At 38.1% G+C, this 20,019-nt stretch overlaps 1 protein-coding gene, 1 long non-coding RNA gene and 1 other non-coding gene across 17 annotated transcripts in view; 1 reads left to right on the top strand and 2 right to left on the bottom strand.

Moving 5' to 3' along the window:
- FSD2 (fibronectin type III and SPRY domain containing 2) overlaps positions 1-14,739 on the top strand; it is an 89,874-nt gene extending 75,135 nt beyond the window's left edge. For all 6 annotated transcript variants that reach the window (XM_074233955.1, XM_074233956.1, XM_074233957.1 and 3 more), the window contains 2 exons: positions 8,071-8,247; positions 10,406-14,739. In XM_074233955.1, the coding sequence (XP_074090056.1) occupies positions 8,071-8,247; positions 10,406-10,658 (430 nt within the window). In that variant the 3' untranslated portion in view covers positions 10,659-14,739. The remainder of the gene's footprint in view (positions 1-8,070; positions 8,248-10,405) is intronic.
- Positions 6,748-18,738, bottom strand: LOC141521411 (uncharacterized). 10 transcript variants are annotated; one of them, XR_012477929.1, is made up of 4 exons: positions 17,977-18,738; positions 17,692-17,851; positions 12,730-14,996; positions 6,748-12,005 (listed from the first exon to the last, which is right to left on the bottom strand). It is a non-coding gene; the product is annotated as an uncharacterized LOC141521411 (long non-coding RNA). The 10 variants fall into 10 exon arrangements; XR_012477926.1 differs by having other exon boundaries at positions 6,748-13,114; positions 13,792-14,996; XR_012477928.1 differs by having other exon boundaries at positions 6,748-14,410; positions 14,594-14,996.
- Positions 14,617-14,748, bottom strand: LOC141523198 (small Cajal body-specific RNA 15). Its single transcript, XR_012478389.1, has one exon.
- Positions 18,739-20,019: the final 1,281 nt, after the last annotated feature.

Here is a 20,019-nt window from a genome sequence, read left to right as displayed (position 1 = left end):
ATTAATAATTGACAGTTGATTGAGTGATGAGTACAACAGGTTCATGTGATTCCTTTTGTGGGTACAGATGGCTTCTGAGGGCCAGAGACTACAGCCCAACATACTCATTCAGGATAAAACTAATGCTGAGATTTACAAGACTATTTGTTGGACTACAAATTACTTAAATTTTCAAATATCATCAGTCTCTCCCTAGGGGAAACTCTAAATGGTCACAACCTTCTTCATCTATAGAGAAAAATCATCTCAGGTTTATGGAGGTGTTGAGCAGTCTAATTAAATAATGCCTGCAAAGTGAGTGGGGCACCTCAGGGTAAGGTTTTTCATAATAGATGAGATGCTCTTTAATGATGGGTGAATCAGGGGACAGTGAACCTTTCCTGTATCTTTATGGGCACAAACAATCCGGGTCTGATGAAATGCTCCAATTTTGAGAAGAAAAGAGACAGCACCCAAATATGACTCATTCCATTAACTCTGTCAGAAGAGAGACTAATGGGAGCTCAGTTTTCCTAATGGTCCTTTCAGAGGTTGCTGACCTGTCTCTGCAGGTGCTAAGCAAGGAGAATCTGTTTTGAAGCTGAGAGCTAAATGAACTCCTCTTTCAAGCCAGGCTGAAAATACACACAGAACCCAAATAACTGCTTCCCTACATCAAAGTCAACCATTGCACATTATTTTTTTTTAAAATATAACTTTAATCAACCTTACATTTAGGCCTCAAGTCATTCAGCTCCAAGTTCCTGAGCAAAATGGTACTAATAGTTAAGCTACTACAATAAAAGCTCATATTTATAGTGTTTTGAAGTCTACATTATTTCATTTGGTCTTCACCATAAATAACCCTCTAAGATTGATGCTATTATTATTATTATTATTGCCATTTTATAATCAACCAACCAGCATCTGTTTAAGCCCTTCTTTTATACTACTGAGGATATGATGACAAAGTATGAAACACCCCCAGACTCAAGGAACCTACATTCTTTCAGGGTAGACAATATATGTACTTAGAATGAATACAAAATAAAATCAAGTTAGTTAAATTTAAATAAATTTAGGAGGGAAGACACTAGTAGTAGGAGATGAAAAGGGAAGACTCTAAGCAGAAGTTGGTTTTTTGAGATAAGTCTTAAAGGGAATGAAGGATTTTGGGAAATCTCTGAGGAAACAGACTTAAACAGGTTAGGTGACTAGTCAAATAAAGTGTTAAGAAGGGATTCAAAACCCAGGACTTCCTGACTTTGAATCTAGCAATCTATCTCCTGTACTGCAGGGAAGCCTTCTTGGTGTGGGTACTGGTGCTGAGCTTGTCCCCTTCTTTCTGGCCCTATGGACCAAAGCAGTCCGTGGGGTTTTCCCAGCCAAGATACTAAAGTGATTTCCTTCTCTAGATGAGACAAATATCTAGAGGTTAAATGCTTGTCCAGGGATCACAAAGTCAAGAAGTGGCTGAGGTTGGATTTGAACTCAAATCTTCCTGACTCCAGCCACCAGCTGCCTCTGGAAAGCCATGGTCATAGGCTTGTATTTCACACATGAGTGTTCTTTAAATTTAAATTTCTTTAAATTTTAAATTTTCTTTAAATTTAAATTCTTTAAGTTTTAAAGTTGTATAATTGAAAGCTTTTCATAACCTGGTTCTTCACACAGTAGTACTCCACTCTTAGCACTTAGTGATCCCGACATACTAGCCTGCTCTCTGTTCCTCATACATCTGTTCTTTCTATCTTTTGTGTCCCTGTCTTTGTAATAGCTGTTATCTTTCATGCTTATAATGCTATCTCTCCTCATCTCTTGCCATTTAGAATTCCTGACCTCCTTAAGATTCAGCTCAAGTATTATCTCTTCCAGGAGGTTTTTCCCAGTCCCCCAGTAGATGCTAGTGTCTTCTCTAAAGCTACCTTCTGATTGTATCTTTTATGTCCATGCATACATTTTCTAGCCTATTAAAGTAAGCTCCTTGAGGGGACAGACTGGTTTTCCTTTTTTTTTTTGTCTCCCCAGTATTTCACACAGTGGTGGCTCATAACGATGAGTGCTTGATGACTGCTTCTTGATTGATATTGATAATTCAATTGAAAAGGTACTTATTTAATGTTTACTATAAACAAGGCACTAAGGTACCCCTGGAAATACCAGGACATAATGAAAACAACCCCTGTCCTCAGAGTTTGTATTCCATTAGAGGGTAGAGATAGGAATTGGTTCTGGGATTTCACTGGTATACGGAACTTACAGGTTTTTTGAATAAATATCCAGCTGCTCATGGGATATCGTGAAGTGCATGTCCCATAGGCATTTCAAACTCAATATGTCTGAAACTGAAGCTAGCATCTGCCTACGTGGCCCCCTCCCCCAAATTCTTATTGTAAACTTCCTTATTGCTGTTGAGGGGACCACCATCTTTCCAGTTACCCGGAATAAGGCTGACAACTGACTTGTTCCTAGTAAGCATTAGTAAGTGTTTGAATTATCAGGTGAGGAAACTCCCTCTACCAATGCAGGTTGACATCTCTGGAAGTTTTAACATTACCTAGCTTACTGAGAAGTAAAGTGATTTGCCCAGGGTCATATAGCCAGTATGTGACAAAAGCACGGCTTTAGCCTATGTCTTTTGAACTCTGAGACCATTCTCCACTTTAGCACACTAAGCATACCATTTAATCATATAAATAAATTTGAGATAATTTGAGTAGGGACAGGGCAATAATAATGGGAAAGGATCAGGAAAAACTTTCTGTGGAGGTGGTACCTGGGTTAAGCCTTGATCAAAGCCAAGAATTCTGAGAAAAGGAGGTATGGGTGCATTCTAGACATCAGGGATGGACAGCCTGGACAAAGACATGGTGACTGGAAAAAGCATGTAAAATTCAGGAAAAGCATTTTGGCCAGAGTACATGAAAGGGAGTAATCAGTGTGGAAATGTGGGCTGAATGAAACCAGTCTGTGAAAGGCTTTTCATGCTAAGCTGAGGAATTTAACTTAAGTTTCATGATCCCCCAAATGCTGGTCTAATTCCCCTCTAATTCCCCTTTCATGGAAGGGACTATGGACAAGAGTGAGAAGATTCTTTTAGATGAGAATCTCCAATAAAAAAAAATACCACCTCGGAGCGGTTAGGTGGCATAGTGGATAAAGCACCGCCCTGCAGTCAGGAGTACCTGGGTTCAAATCCGGTCTCAGACACTTAATAATTACCTAGCTGTGTGGCCTTGGGCAAGCCACTTGACCCCATTTGACTTGCAAAAACCTAAAAAAAAATACCACCTCTTGAGTTCTTTGCAGATCTCTGGGATTCTTTAATTCTTTTCATGAAGTCTATAGATACCATCCTTTTCTCTTCTGAGCCCTGGAGAATCTCTACATTCTGACTTCAGTTTTCAGTGTTGAGGTTGGGTTGCCATAAGTCCCTTTGGAAACTTAGAGGGAGGTAGAGGGAATGACGAAAGAAATCAAGGCTCTGGTGCTATTGCTCCCTATACTAAGTCAGCAACCAACCAATTAGCACCTTAAGGGAGCACTTATTTTGTGGTAGGCACAAGGTTAAATGAAATTCAAATACAAAGAAGGATTAGGTATGAATCCTACCTTCAAGCAGCTGGAATGGGAAGATCACCCAGAAACAACTGGAAAATTAACAATATAAGATAATAATAAAGTACCAAATAACAAATGATACAACTATAGTTCAATAGAGAGAAGGATCATTGTAGGCTGAGGTAGTAAGGATTCATGGAAATGTTACTTTAATAAAACAGTAACTCATATAGCACTGTGCTAAGTGCTTTATAAATATTTATATGTACAAATATTTATAAATATCTCAACAACTCTGGGGGATGGATGCTATTATTATGTTGATTTTACGGTTGTAGAGCTGAGGTAAATAAGTGACACAGCTAATATCTAAGCAGCTGAGATAGAATTTGAACTCTCATTTTCCAAACTTCAGGTCCAGTAACACGGTCCCTACATACCTCTTAAACTAGGTCTTCAAAGATGACCAGGATTTGGATACATAAAGAAAATTTGAGGAGGGGAGTGAGTGGGAGGAGTATGGAAGTGAACAAAGGTCATGAGGGAAAAAAAGTCTTTTAGAGAGAGACACTAGCTAAAGATGAAGGTTTCATATTTGGAAATGGTAGATCAAATTGGAAGGGTAAGCAGGAACTGCATTAGAGAAGGTCTTCAGTGCCAGGATATCAACTTTAGATTTTTATTCTGTGGGCAAAGGGGAAACAATGAACATTTCTGAGCTGATGACTGATATGTGTGGCATTTTGTTTTAAAGTTTTATTGGTATTCAAAGTAATTTCCAGATATGCTCCTCCACCTACCCCGAGTGGGATTTTATAAAGATTAAACTGACAGCAGTGTACAGGATAGATTGGAAGGGGACAGATGAGTCATGGAGACTAGTGAATAGAGTGGGATATTACTGTGCCTTGAGAAATGATAAAAGGGACAGTTTGGAGAGACTTGAGACGATATATATTAAATCATACACAGTAAAGTGAGCAGATCCACAAGAAGAAATTATATAACAACAGTGGAAAGATAAATGACTTGGAAAGACATAAGAACTCTAACCAAAGCAGCGCCCAGCTATGATTCCAGAGGACTAATAAGGAAACATACTTTCTGACAGAGAAGTGATAGGCTCAAAATGCAGGAGGCATACATTTTTGGACAGAATTGGTGAAGAGATTTTTTTCTGTTCATTTGATCATGTATATTTGTTAAAAGAATTTTGTTTTTCTTTTTTAAATTTGGGGAGGAGGGGAAATAAGAGGGAGGTCAATCAATCAATCAATCATTAAGTGCCTACTACTTTATGTGGTAAGTGCTGAGAATGCAAAATGAGAAAAAAGATAGTTCCTGCCCTTAAGGAATTTAGAATCTAATGAGAAAAATCTAATGGGAAAGAGATAATAAATTCATGTTAGATGATTAAAAGGTAAAATAAGGAAATCACTGCAACAATCTAGTTGTGAAGAGGCAAGAGGAAAAATCTAATGGGGAAGAGATAAAGGCCTATTATTTGAAAATAAAAATAAAATAAGGAGACCATCACAATAATCTAAATGTGATGTGGCAATAAGTCTTCCTGAGGAAGAATCAAAAGAACCTCATAAATGATTGAATGTGTGTAGAAGGGAGCAGAAAATGGCAAAAGACAATTGAAAGAGAGGAATGACAGGTGAATAGAACAAATAGTCTCATAGACTAATATAGGGAAGTCAATATAGGGAGCTGTTTTGAGGAGAGTAGGAAGGATGAAAGTTTTCCTAGGCTTGTGGAAACTCAGTTCAACTATCCTCCCAACGAGAAGCATTGCCACCTCTTGAATAATGTCTATTGGACTGTGAAAGGAGTGAACTTGCCAAGGTATATGAGGTATTTATTTTTGAAGGTAGTGAAGATCATTGCCTTACAAAGTTTAGACTGGGCAATGAGAAAGTGAAATTTTTGAGAGTAGGTGGATAGGCTCAATGACTGGTTGAATTAGGAACCTTGACAGCTTCAAAATTAGATCTTGGATAGTGTGGGAGGCTTCTAGAAAGCCAATGAAGCAGATATTGGTGATGATATACTTTGATGGCTGGTTTTCTAGTGAAGACCCTCTTCTGCAAAATCCTCTGTCTTTATAGGACAAATCAAAAATCTAATGCTTTGTATATTCAAAAAACCTCAGGTCATTTCTGAAGATCTGTATTGTTACTGGACAACCTGAGGTCCCCCTTGCTGCCAAACCCCGTGAAAGACTTTTAAGTCTTTTCTTATTAAAACTGTTTTTTTCTGACACTCCTACCCATTTCACTCTTGCTATCCTGTGGCTTTTCCCTACAATTGCCTTGAAAAATTGCAACCTTGATAATGAGGTCTGCCTGTGCAGCTGTGAGATAGGTACTCTGTGTCTCGTTCCTACCCCTCCACACTGCTGGGCTTTCCACATCTCTGCCACTGATTCTAGGTAGAGTGGATTACCCCCCATTAGAGTCATTTCTGTTATAGCAATTAGCTTAACAATCCTCCACACTGGTTTTGCATTTTATGCTCTGTAAAATTACATTTTGTCTGCAAGCTTCGTTGTATATGGCTGCCTTTCTCCTTCATTTTGTCAGTTGTCAACTCATTTCCCTTTCCACTTGTGACTTACATTTTTAACATTAGCCAAGTTCTCATTTGTAACTCTAAAAACCAGTGATTTTTTTTTTTATGAGCAATCTCTTCCTTCTACTTCATTATCATCAGGGTAATCTTACTTTTCTCATCTTCAGAAGACCTGAAGAAGTTGTTTTGAGAAACTCACACTCAGAGGAACTAAATGGTAACATAGCCTGGGAGAGTGCACCAGGCTAAGTGACCTAGGATACCCACATATCTGCCCTGCAGAGTGACTCAGGTTCTAGACTAGTGTAGATCACTACTTGTTTTACAAATGGCAACATAGTACTATAATGAAGCAGCTAGCATCTTGAAGTCAGGGAGACCTACATTTGAATTGTTGTTCACTTAATTGTGCGAACTTGGGCAAGTCACTTAACCTCAGTTTCCCCAAATTACAATGGGGATAATAGCCACACTTACCTTCACTGGGGAGATGAGGATCAAATGAATTGACATTCTAAACAAACATCAGAGAAAAATCTTATTTTACATGAAATTGTTACCCCCAAATTCCTCAGGGGATCTCTATATCAGATAAAGTTCAAAATTCTTAGCAAGGCATTTGAGGGTCTCTGTAATTTCTCAGCTTAATTGTTCAGCCTTTTCTTGCTAGCACATCTCTATTCAAGTGATTCTCATCTGTCCTCCAACCACCTCTGCCTCTCAGTAAGACCTTTACTGAATCCTTCCATACAAAGTATAGAATCCCTTATGATATTTAAAGCGTGCTTTGTAATTTTCTCCTGATACATGGACCTGTCTCTTCTACTAGATCTTAAGTTCCATGAATGTAAGATCCATGTCTCAATCATCTTTGTCCTCCTCAAAGCACCTGATTATGTTGCTTGGTTGGTATGTGATGAAAGTTGAAGAGACAGTGGCTAGGATGTGAGTTAGGAAGAACCAGGTTCAAAGTTTGCCTTGGATACTTACTAGTGATGTAACCATCAGCAAACAATTTAACAGCTTGGAGCCTATTTTTTTTTGATATTTTTATTTTTCCAGTTGCATATTACCAAAGTTTTTCAGTATTCATTCATATGCATATGTCTATTTTTAAGTTACATCATTTCCTTCCACCCTCCCTTCCTACCCCATCCTCTCAGCAGCAAACCAGTCAGGTGAATATTGTACAAACACATTTGTGTTAAACATGTTTACAGATTAGTCATTTTCAGAATAAGAAGTTGGGATTAGGGAGCAAAAAAAAAAGAAAACCATGAGATAGAAAATGTTTAAAAAAGTGAAGGTAGTATTCATTCAGATTCTGAAGGGTTGTTTTGTTTTGTTATTTTTCCTCTGGATGGGGATAGCATTGTCCATAGCTGGTTTAATAGGGCTGTCCTAGGGTTCAACTGCTGAGGAGTTGCCTCCATCAAGATTGATCAACTTACAGTGCTGTTAATGTGTATAATGGATCAGCTCCCTTTGCTCAGCATCAGATCCTGTAATTCATTCAATGCTTCTCTAGTCAGACCATTGTTTCTTATAGAACAATAATATTCCATAGTATTCATGTACCATAACTTGTTTAGCAATTCCCCAATTGATGGACATCCCCTCAATTTCCAATTCTTTGCCACTACAAGGAGTTGCTATGAATAATCTGGACCATGTGGTACTTTCCCCATTTTTTATGATTTCTTCTGAATATAGGTCTACTATTGTAATTGCTGAGTCAAAGGGTATATTCCATTTTATTGTTCTTTGGGGAGCCTGTTTTCCCATGGGTTAAAAGGGGGAGTGGGGTTAATCATACCTACCTAAATGTAAATGTGAGGAACAAAAGTGCTTTGCAAGCCTTTTGGAACTGGTATAAATACAAGCTATTACTATTATAAACATTTTTGAATGATAAATTAATAAATACTAATATCTTTATATTCCAAAAACTAGAAGTGTTGCTGTTATGGGAAGCCTGATACCTATTAAAGGACAGCATTACTGGGAGGTAGAGGTCGATGAACAGATGGACTACAAAGTTGGTGTAGCATATGAAGATATCAACAGTCAAGGGGACCTTGGAGCAGACAGCTCTTCCTGGTGCATGAGTCATACTTTCATATCATCCAGGTAAAGTAAAATCTCACTTTCCAAGGATTAAAATTTCCCTCTAAAGAACTTTTTAATTAGCAACAGCGAATGTCAATAATTCAATTTAGATGTAAGACCATGGTTCCATGAAGGTTCATGACATCTATGGTTCCTCTCTTGCTGTGTATCCTAAGGGCCAAACCCTGAGGGGGTAGAGGTGGTAGAAGGGTTGGAGAGAAGAATCCTTGGGAATTGCTTATCTATTTAGAAAGGATCTGATTTACCATCTAAGCTCCATTCTGTGTTGAGAACCTGCATAATTTAATTTCCCTTGGTAACATAGGTAAGAAGTTTATACTGATTCTTTGATTTGTAGTCAGGGACAGAATTTTCTTTACTTAAGACATTGCAGTCCATTGTCACACTCTTTCAAACAGAGCTTAGCCTGGGCAAACCTGTGTGGCACACAATTTCCAAAAGAAAAATTCTAAAATTGTGTAAAAGGACTTCATTTGACCATCAAGAATATGTCTAATTACCTTTTAAGAAATCTGACCTTGCTTGGCTTTATAGCTACTGTTCCTATCTGCATCAATTCAACAAATTGTTAATTTTCACTGCTCTCCAAGAGATTAGTGTTAGAACTCTAATTGCATCTTTTGTCCAAGCAGATAGGGACATATTCAGAGCTAAATTTTTCACTGAACAAGAAATTCAATTTGGGTGTTGTAAGGATTACTGTGCCCAGAACCAGATAACAAAAAAGTACCTCCAGAAATGAGATTGAAAACATAATGGTAGGCAGGAAGGCTTGACTTTTTAAAATAGATAACAGCAGTATTTTAATCTGATTAAATCAGATTTCTAGACTTTTGCTTTTGGATCTGGGCCAAAGGGGGACCTTGGCTAAAATCCAGCAAGGAGAGCTTTATTGAGTGTTGAGCCCCATCATCAGACCCCACCAAGCCATCAGCTTCCTAGCTTCTACTTTTCAGCTTTTAAATCAGTATCACTAATCTTTCCTATCAGGTTAACTAAGATGGTGAAGGTACTACTTTAGGAACCTTTCCCCACATTGTACACCCCGTAAGTTCTGAATTTTTCTTCACACATGGAGATAATAGGGATGTATAAACTGGCAGACTAAAAGGGTGGGGACAATGATACCAAAAAATGATATTTAAAAAAACCACTTTTTATATTTAGAAACAAAAACCAAGCAGGGGTGTGGCTGAAATGTGAGGGAAATGGGAAATTGCATAGTTCAGAAGAAGACTGACTCTAATCCAAAGATCTAGGTTAGAATCCTGATTTGGATTCTTAACAGTCTGTGACCTTGGGCAAATCAACCAAGGTCCCCTGGCTCCAAATGTAGCCCTCTTTCCCTTTCACTATATCCTGCCTTCCCTAGCATAGCTGCTCCCTTGCCAGGTGTAGGGCAGGTAGCAGTGGCTAGCTCAGGAGGTGAATTCTCAAACAGTTGTTACTGCCACTATGAGTTGATCATCTTTCCCACGACTTAATCATTTAGCTCTTTGGGATGGCTCTATTTAGAAAAGGAAAAAAAGTCTACTCTGCTGTGTCACCAGCAGAAGATGAATCAAAGAATTTCAGTGCTATCACTGGGAACCAGTGGGTTAGAGCACATAGGGCAAGTTATTCAGTCATGGGTGTTGAGTCAAAGCTCAACATTTTTCTGCAAAATAAAAGGTTCTAGAGATGGGGGCAAATAATCTCTTTAGAAATGATTTCCTGTTTCTTTGGGAAGATTAACTCTTTTTTTAAACCAAAAAACCCAATTATATTAAGTACTATTATTTGTCCTTTAAATAATCATGTTAATTTTGAATTTCCATTATTACAAAGCAAACTTTGTCACCCAAATTCTATAATTCAAGTTCCTTAAATTTATCAGTTTTCTACAGGAATTTTAATGTGAAATGAGTTTCATGAAAACACTATATTGAGTTTCTTAGGTGGAGTGATTTGCCCAGCACAAACAAATTTAAAATTAGTCTCTTGAGTCAAGTGCTGAGAGAAGATACAGCTTGGAAAATATATGGCTTCAAAACAACAAATTACTTTGGTATTCATTTAACGAAGGAAATGTCATAAACATGTTAATAAAATCAGGAATTATATGTGCATTAGCAAAGCCATGAGTTTAGTGAAGCTTTATTTGTTTTCAAATTTTCAGGCATAAATATGAATTTCTGCACAATGGGATTACTCCAGAGATCCAGATTACAGTTCCCCCAAAGAAGATTGGAATCTTACTTGACTATGACTACTATAGATTATCTTTTTTTAATGTGGATATTGCACAGCATCTGTACACATTTAGCTATCCTTTTCAACATTTTGTGCAACCCTGTTTTTCTTTAGAAAAGCCTGGATTGTTAAGAGTTTGTAATGGAATTTCAATGCCAACTTTTGCCACACTCTTCTAGACAAGACTGGTATCTAATGGTAGGCTCAATTCTAGGGGAAAAAAAAAGAAGTGAAGTTGGCAAAAATGGTCCTGTATGTTCCCTCCCCCAAATGTTCCCTTTTTTCCTAACCCCTATTCCCAAAACTCTCAAAGTGCAGATACATTTCATGCTGGCCAGGTCTCTCCAGTTAGATGGAATAAAAAGACCCTATAAAGCCATTTCTATTAAAAGTATTGGAAAACAATGTTTTACTCATACAATCACAAAGTTAGAGGAGGAAGGGATCTTAGGGGAAACCGATACCTACAAACAGATGGAGTAACTTGTCAACTGGTAACACTGATAGTCCAGGCCAAGACTTCTTCAAAGACTTCATGCTAAAAGTATGATGAATTTTAAGAGAAGTTAAAATGAATCTCTAAGAATTTCAGGTCCAAGGGAGTAAAATATTTTTGGAACTCCTTAGAAACTCTCAATCACAATTAGCTGGCTCTATTAAAGAACAATAGGGTATGTTACCTCCCCCACTCTCTATACCCATACCACTTTGAGGAACTTTCCAAAAATGATCAAATATGAATAGCCTGTTCTGCATAAAACACTGTGTAAGGTATCATGGGGGATGGGGGATAAAAAGTAGTGTAAGAGCGTTCTAGTAGCTCTTTGTGTGGTGGCTAAGAATTGGAAACCAAGGGATGCTTATCAATTGGGGAATGGCTAAACAAGTTGTGGAATGATTGCAATGGATTATCGTTCTAAGAAATGACAAAGATTATTTCAGAAAAACCTGGAAAGACTTATATAAAACCAATACAAAGTGAACTGAACAGAACCAGGAGAACATTGTACACAGCATCAGCTTTATTGTATGATGAAGAAACCATGAATGGCTTAGCTATTCTCAACAATACAAAGACAATCCCAAAAGACAAAATGAAGAATATTATCTAACTCCAAAGAACTAATATTGAATGAAGACTGAAGCCTGCTATTTTTCACTTTTTTTCTTTTATTCAAGTCTTCTTGTAAAAAATGACTAATATGGAGAAGTTTTATATGACTACATACATATAACCTATATCTAATTGATTACTGTCTCAGGGAACGGAGAGAAAAAAGGGAGGGATAGAATTTGGAACTCCAAACTTTTAAAACATGTTTAAAAAAGGTGTTTAAACATGTAATTGGAGAAAAAAATGGGGCTAGAGTCAGATACAACTGAAAATGACTGAACAACAATGTATTAAACGCACGTAGTCATATCTGATAGGAACATTTTGCAGTTGATGTTCTCCCATGTGAAGACTGAGTGTAGCTCTTCTCAAGTCAGTAATAGGGAACCAGCAAGTTAAGGGATGGGAATTTCTGGCACAAAGAAGAATGTAGGGGAAGTAAAAAGCAAGATACTTCATAATAGCACATATAAATTGATTAAACAATTATTCATCTATGAAAAGGCTGAATGCTGTCTGCCTATGCCTAAGGGGAACTGACTGCTTTGGAAATCACAAATTTACTATTCTCACCACCCCCACCACCACTCTTGTGCTTAACTGTGTCCATAAACTACCCAAACCAGCTTCATATCTACTTATTATGTTTCGTTTTCTAATGTCAAATTTTAAAATTTGACAACTTTTAAGTTCTATATGTATATTAAAATTATAATAATGTCCTGCATTTATGAAACTAGAATGTTCATACAGTAGTCAAATTAATGCCAGGCATCTCAATGCTCTAATCTCAGCACCAAATCTTTGTCACACTCAAAATATGCCTCATTTAAAGTTTCATATCATTTTTTGCCATTATTAAGTATGACAAAATGAATTAAACAAATTTGTCTGGAAAAGCCCCGGACAGAGCTTCCAATCTCATATGATTCATAAGAGTTAGCAATCAATTTGGTAGATTTATTTTCAGAACAAAAAAGTGCTAAGGGAATATGGAAAAATATAAACTTGATTCTGCTCAAAAATCTGAATGACTTCATAAAAAAAGTCCAGATGCTGAGATTTTTAATAAAATTTTGTATTAAAATAATGACATACAAAAGAAAAAAAAATAAAATTAGGATGATTCAAGTTACCTTTGCTTTTTCTTCATCAGTAAGGTACACTGCCATTTCTATATATCCTTTCTATCCAACATTAAGAAATAAGCCTGTAGGGCAGCTAGGTGGCATAGTGGATAAAGCACTGGCCTTGGAGTCAGGAGTACCTGAGTTCAGATCCGGTCTCAGACACTTAATAATTACCTAGCTGTGTGGCCTTGGGCAAGCCACTTAACCCCATTTGCCTTGCAAAAACCTAGGGAAAAAAAAAAGAAATAAGCCTGGTCTAAAAACAAACATGTTTTTGCAAGCATTAAACAGTCATTCAAACCAACACCTGCACTCTTTCAATATCATGGTCTTCTTCACATAGCTGGTTTCCATCAATCAAGAGGACACACCCAGTTACCTTTATATGAGCCTGTTGGGGTGGGAAAAAGTCAAGTAATTACAGAGAAGCTGATGTATGAATAAAAAAAACTTCTTACAAAGACATAACCAATGAAGAATTTGCTGTGGTTTTATTTATATTATTATATAGCTCTTGGCAAATTATTCATGGTGACGTTAGCTTCGTATTTCAGAGCAGGCCTAGCATAGGCCTAACATCACCGACTACATGATGAAACTAAAGGAAACAAGTTTTAAAAAAATTGGGTGGGAAAGTCAAATCACATAAAACATAAGATAGAAATTCTAGTAGAATTAGAATTATTTCATTAGAAATTGCCACATAGATGACTATTATCCTGTTGACATGCAAAACCTTAAATATACCCAACAAAAAGTTTTTAAGACACAAGTTTTCATGACACTGAGTAAAAACCTTAAGGTATTTGTTATTTTTAACATTATATCATGCTTAATCAAAGAAATACTAAATTTAAGGGTCCTTTAAAAGGTAAATTTAATAAAACTTTATTGTTGTAAGAGCAATTAGGAATACATGTCAACAGAGGGCAAGAATATAAAGTAACTTTGATGGGATGATACCCCCCCAAAAAAGAGGAAGAGAGAAAACTGCACCAAAGGGGGTAAGTTATCCCACATAAAATAAGCATGATCATCAAAACTTATTTTAAAGAGAAAATAACATACACTCAGTTGGTTTGATGTTTCCTTCATTCTCAAAGACCATGACAACAGGGAGGTGATGCCATCTAGATCCAGTGACCAGATATGAATCAGGATGATTGGAGATGGCCCTTGATGGGAGGCAATCAGGGTTGAGTGATCTGTCCAAGGTCACACAGTTAGCATTAAGTGTCTGAGGCTGTATTCAGAACATCCATTCTCTAAGGCCAGTGCTCTATTCCCTGTACCACCTAGTTGCATATAAATTATAAATAGGCAATGAGGAAACAAAACTATCACTCTTTGTAGATGATCTGATATTATACTAAGAAAACCCTAGAGAATCAACTTTATTAACAACTTTAGCACAGTTGCAGGATACAAAAGAAACTCACATAAATCATTAGCATTTATATATATATATATATTACCAAATCAAAAGGATGTCCATCAATTAGGGATTAGTTAAATAAGCTGCAGTATGATTGTAATGTAATATTTTTTAAGAAAGCTTTTATTTATTTTGAGTTTTACAATTTCCCCCCTAATCTTGCTTCCCTTTCCCCAACTCCCCACAGAAGGCAGTCTGTTAGTCTTTATGATATACATTGATCTAAGTTGAATGTGATGAGAGAAATCATATCTGTAAGAAAAATGAAATATAAGAGATAGCAAAATTACATAAGATAATCTTTCCCCCGGTTGATCCCATTGCCCCTTAAATAAAAAATAAAACCTGTGCCCCCCCCACTAAAGCAGGCATTCCAATGCCACATCTCTCCAGTACTTAAGACTACATGAGTCTGTAAGCTAATGAATCATTTACCAGTATATGCTAAATTTTATATATACTGTCGGTTGATGAAGTAGGACCCGAATTCATCTTGAAAACAGGACCTGTTCCAATGACCTTTTCATTTAGGAGGCTAGTATCAGAAGAGTCAGCTTGACTTCAATGACTCCACTTTCTTAGGCCTCCAGGAGATTCAAATCCTGAATCAAAACATTTTCTCCTTTGGAATATCAGAATGTTCAGAAAAAATAGGTCAATTCTTTTACTTTTAGAAATTTAAGCTTAGATTTGAATCTTTAAAGCCTCTGTATACTCACTTTAATGCAATTAAAAGCTGCTGAATGAATTCACTACATGAAGGTATAGATGAACTCATTATCTGAGAATAAGCCCCCAGACAGTCAGGATTTCCTCTGTTGGCCATAAGTGAAAAATCCTGGAAGGAATGAAACAATTTACTAGACATAAAAACGATCAATTCTGTCACGCTCTGAAATTTAAGTCAAATAACTCCCTTTCTCCCTTAGATTTATGCTGGCTTCTTAGTTCTATTTAAATTATTGCCTAAAATTTTATCAGCTGCTCTCTTGTTTCTCCCCCTTCTGGCCAAGTGAAGCAATACTCACTGGAGGATAAAACTTTCTCAAATTTCTACTTTTTGAAAAAGCACTTCTCTATTTTCATTTGCTTAATTGTAAACTAAAAACTTGTGTATATAAATCATGCAGCTGCCTTTATCACACTCCCAAAGTCTTTCAGTGTGGCTTTTTTCAGAGGTACATGGAGCTTTCTCCAAGAGGTTTATTTTCAAAAGCGCACATGAAAAACTTCAGAGAGGCCAAAGGACCTAAAAGCCATTTAAAGTATAAAATGTCCAACTGGAAAACATGGGCTCCCACCCTCACCCCAGACCCCAAGTAATTCTCAGTCATGTACATTTAGTACAAACAAAAAAATGATATCCCAAATAATCACAATGGATGCTTCATATATGAACCTGTCTTTTTTAGAAGTTACAAATAAAAATTTGCTGGCAACCCTAACTGTTCCCCTCACCCCTTTAATTTTTGATTCTGGGCTTTGAGGTAAGTGTCTTAAAATATCGGGGGGGGGGGGGGGGGGGACATTAAGCATATTGACAAAATCTCATTATGTATAATGTAGCTTACTAGAAAATATATAGTTAATATATTTCAATCCTTTTTATAAGACTGTATAATTGACAAGTAATTGTCACATCATTTTGATTGCTATTTTCTGGACAGTCCAACAAGCTATGAATCAACATATTTATATTTAACTTTCTAATTCACACTAACCAAAAAAAATATGAGAAACATCAGTCTCAAATGTCAAGTAGCTTCTCTTATTTAAACTGAATCACCCTAGAGCTTATCTGTTGACAAGTACTAAATCACCATGCCAAAATAGCAACTATTTCTTTTTCCTAGAAAATTTGCAGGAAGCTTAAGAAGCTTAGGTACAGAGCAGTATTTGAGTTCAAAAGATAACAGAAGTTCAATACTTTTCCAAGAAATAAAATTTCATCTTTTATAGTAAGAAACAAAAGTCATACAAAACTTTGCTGTACCTCAAAATTACTTTTCACTCAAAATCCAAATAGACACAATGGCATCTCATGAGGTTATTTCTTTTAGAGAAAATGGAAAAATGTTGGCTACTTGCCATTTAGAACTATCATGAAAGTCTCTCAATGAAAGAAGCTCATTTTCTTTGCATTCTTAATGTACTACTTCAAAATTTTGCCACAATATCTTCTAATATTCTTCCTAAGGAGCAGATACTAATATCTTTTATTTTTTCCCTTCAAGGATCATTTTAAAAAGGAGATTTATCTAGAACAAAAGAAGAATCAGGGAAGATGTAGGTATTAAATACTGTCCTTACTCAGCACAACTCTGGAAGGCTCATTATTTAGTAAATTAAGGTGAGACTATTCTAAAAAAGATAAATATGTAGTAGCACTGAAATAGGTCCCAATTAATGTGAATAATGAATTCTATGAAGTGATTGCATTATTTGAATTTATACTGTATATTTCTGGAAATAATGATCATATTTTAAATAATTTTATCTTCTGTGATTTTGCCTTATCTCACTTCCTACCTAAATGCACAAATAAGTTACAGTTCCTTATTCCTAAATTTTGGTAAAACTTAAGAGTTAAAATTAAATATCCCCCCCCCAAAACCAAAAACTCAACAAACCTTGCTTGATGAAGTTACCTTAAGGTCCCTGCCTTAATTAGATACGAAGACAATATTTTAAATATAAACAGCAATGAGGGCTCAAAACATAGTAGGTTAAAGATGGACTCTGGCAAAAAAAAAACCATAATTATCTAGTATTTTTTTTTAACTTTACAATTTGTATTTGAGCCAGAAATTCTTATGTCTTTTAAATGCATGTGCAAAACATAAAAATTGATTTTCTAAAGGAACTCATACTCTGAAAATAAACAATCAAAAAAAAAAAGTAAAGCCTCTTCATTAATACACAAAGCAGAGATCAGGTACATGGTAAGAAATGTTATAAATACCATTTTAACTCTAAGAACTGTTTCTCCAGAATGGAATCTGCAGTTTTCTAAAACACTGTAAGGACTAAATTTAAAAACCATTTAGAGTATTTCATGAGTGACTACAAATATTGTATATCAGTCCTACCTCCCTCTTCACCTTTAAAACAAATCAATCTAAAATGGTGACTATTAGGCTAAAAATTCCAAGAAGGCACAAAACAGTTCCTCCAAGCAATGCTTTGCACACAGAAGGCATTTGTTCAATTGGAACTAGAAGGTTTATTTTCTTTATTTACAAGATAAGGAAAATGAGATTTCCCAGGTGACATGACTTCCAATTTTGTACATGTAGTCAATGGCAAAATTAGAATTTGGGCTCCAGTTTTGATTCCAAATCCAGTATTTTTGTTTCTGCATTTGTAACAGCTAGTCAGATAGCCCTGCTGAAAAGGTCTATACCTACATTAATTCTCTCCTCAAATAAGGACTTATGTCTGCCAAACAGGTTAACATACATAGATTCCTAACAAAGCACGTAAGCATCACGTGGGCAGTTTTTTGCTTTTGCATGCCTAGAACTTATACTTACTTTCAGAAAGGTCTTAAGAAATGCACATTGGGGCGGCTAGGTGGCTCAGTGGATAAAGCACCGGCCTTGGAGTCAGGAGTAGCTGGGTTCAAATCCGGTCTCAGGCACTTAATAATTACCTAGCTGGGTGGCCTTGGGCAAGCCTCTTAACCCCGTTTGCCTTACAAAAAAAAAAAAGAAATACAGCACATGGAAAAACGGAATGTGACGACCGTTAAATACTGGATTAATTGTAACCCCCCACTTACATGGAGGCATAGAAGCAACAAAATGAATAAAATATACCTGAGGTCTTGTCCCGGAGTGACTTTGGATTCTCGAGTCGAATGCAAAAGTTGAGTTAGGTGCTCGCTAACATAATTAGCTCAAACTTTTAGTTTCTGCCCTTGTGCAGCTCTCTTCACCTCACCCTCGGGGCTGTTTCGATGCATCTCTAATATGGCCCTCTCGGATGTTTTTTCTGTCCTTCACTAATGTGACAAAATGACCTTCCTAACGAATGAGAAAGTAAGTTGTGGGGCAGCTAAGTGGTCGGGAGGCCCTGGGCAGGGGAGGGGCGCACGTGGCCCGCCTACTCCGACTCCCTCCGGGTTAGAGGCCACAGGCCGGCGGCCGGGCCGCGGGGCTCCTCGCCGCCTCCTCACCTCGCCGAGCGCCTGGGCCGCCTCAGCTTCGGGCCCCGGCCCCAGTCGCCTTTCCCGCAGGGCCCCCGGGCCCAACCCCGAGCCCAGCCGCTTTCCTCCCGCATCGCCTCCCGCCCACTGGTCTGCGGGTGCCGGTGCCCGTGTCACGGGCACGTGGGGCCCGGCGGGCGGGCTGGCCGGGGCCTAGGCACCCGGGCACTGACCCAATTCCCGCTTCCCCTCTAGCTCGGAGCGGTAGAGAGCGCACGACTGGGTCCCGGTTGTGCTGTTGCCCCCCGGCCCGGTGCGGTGCCGATGGCTTAGGATTAAGGTCCCTGCCGGTTCTCGGCCGGGCCCAAGCGGGAGACTCCGCGGGCCACGCGCCGAAGCCGCCAACGATTTTGAACCACCGACGGGGCGGATAGCATTTCCGGCGGAAGCACTTGCAGCTCCGAAAAGGAAGTCCCGCCCCTCATCGCACCACATGACGCTCGAAAGCCTATAAAAGCCTCCAGGAGGCGTGGCTTTGATTGGCGGGAGGCTCGGGGCGGGCTCCCGCCGGCCAAAGTCGGCGCTTTAGGGCGGGCTGAGGAGACGGGAGAGCAGCCTCTCCCTGGTCAGTGCCTGGAGTCCTGGGCGCTGAGTTCGAATTCCGTGTTGCTGTCCCCGCGGCTCTGGGAAGCAGGGAAGGGGCCTCCAATGTGGGCACCTGGCGCCGCTTAGAGGCCCCGAGTGATGGCAAATGTTTAAGAACCATCCCCTCGAGGATGGCTGAATAAGTCATGGTGCAGGAATGCGATGGGGCGCTATTGTTCTGTAAGAAACCGAGAGTGGTCGGACTTAGCCAGGCCTGGAGAGAGTTACAGGAACTGGTGCCGAGTGAAGCGAGCTGGACCCGGGCAACATCGCCCACGAGCCAGGACAACCCGGTGAAGAAAACAAAACAAAAACATCTACAGAATCTGAATGAATACTATACTCACTTTTTTTTTTGCATTTTGCAAGGCAATGGGGTTAAGTGACTTGCTCAAGGTCACTGCTAGGTAATTATTAAATGTCAGAGGCCAGATTTAAACTGGGGCCCTCTCCATCCACTGCATCAGCTAGTTGCCTCCTGCTGTGATCACTTTTTAAACATTCCTCTTACGTTTTTCCTTCCTTTCCCATATTTTTCTTTCTTTTCCCTTAGTCCTAATTCATCATACAGAAAATGACTAATATGTAAACATGTTAAATTCAAACATACTGTGTAATATTCACTAGACTATATTCCCTTCTGAGGGGAGAGGGGTCCATAGGGAGGGTGGGAGAAAAATTATGTAACAAACATATGCGTCTCTTTTTATGTAATTCTGCTATATCTCATACTATGTTTCTTCCTTAAGGATATGATTTCTCTCTCATCACATTCAACTTAGATCAATGCATACTATGGGGATGATGTAAAGACTAACAAACTGGCTTCTGTGCGGGGTGGGGGGAAGAAAGCAAGATTGGGGGAAAAATTGTAAAACTCAAAAAACCTTAATAAATAAAACCAAAAATTTGCGTGTGGCTGAATGTTGAAAAACTTTCAAAACATGTAATTGGGAAAATTAAATAAAACATCAATAAGGAAAAAACACCCCCTTTGGGGGAAAAAAATGTTCCATTGACAGTTTTAAACTTAATCTACATTATTAACATCTTCCTTATTGATTTCTTA

Source organism: Macrotis lagotis, chromosome 4 (assembly GCF_037893015.1).
Source record: "Macrotis lagotis isolate mMagLag1 chromosome 4, bilby.v1.9.chrom.fasta, whole genome shotgun sequence".
NCBI classification, from domain to species: Eukaryota; Metazoa; Chordata; class Mammalia; order Peramelemorphia; family Peramelidae; genus Macrotis; species Macrotis lagotis.
This window is presented reverse-complemented; position numbering and strand designations above follow the sequence as displayed.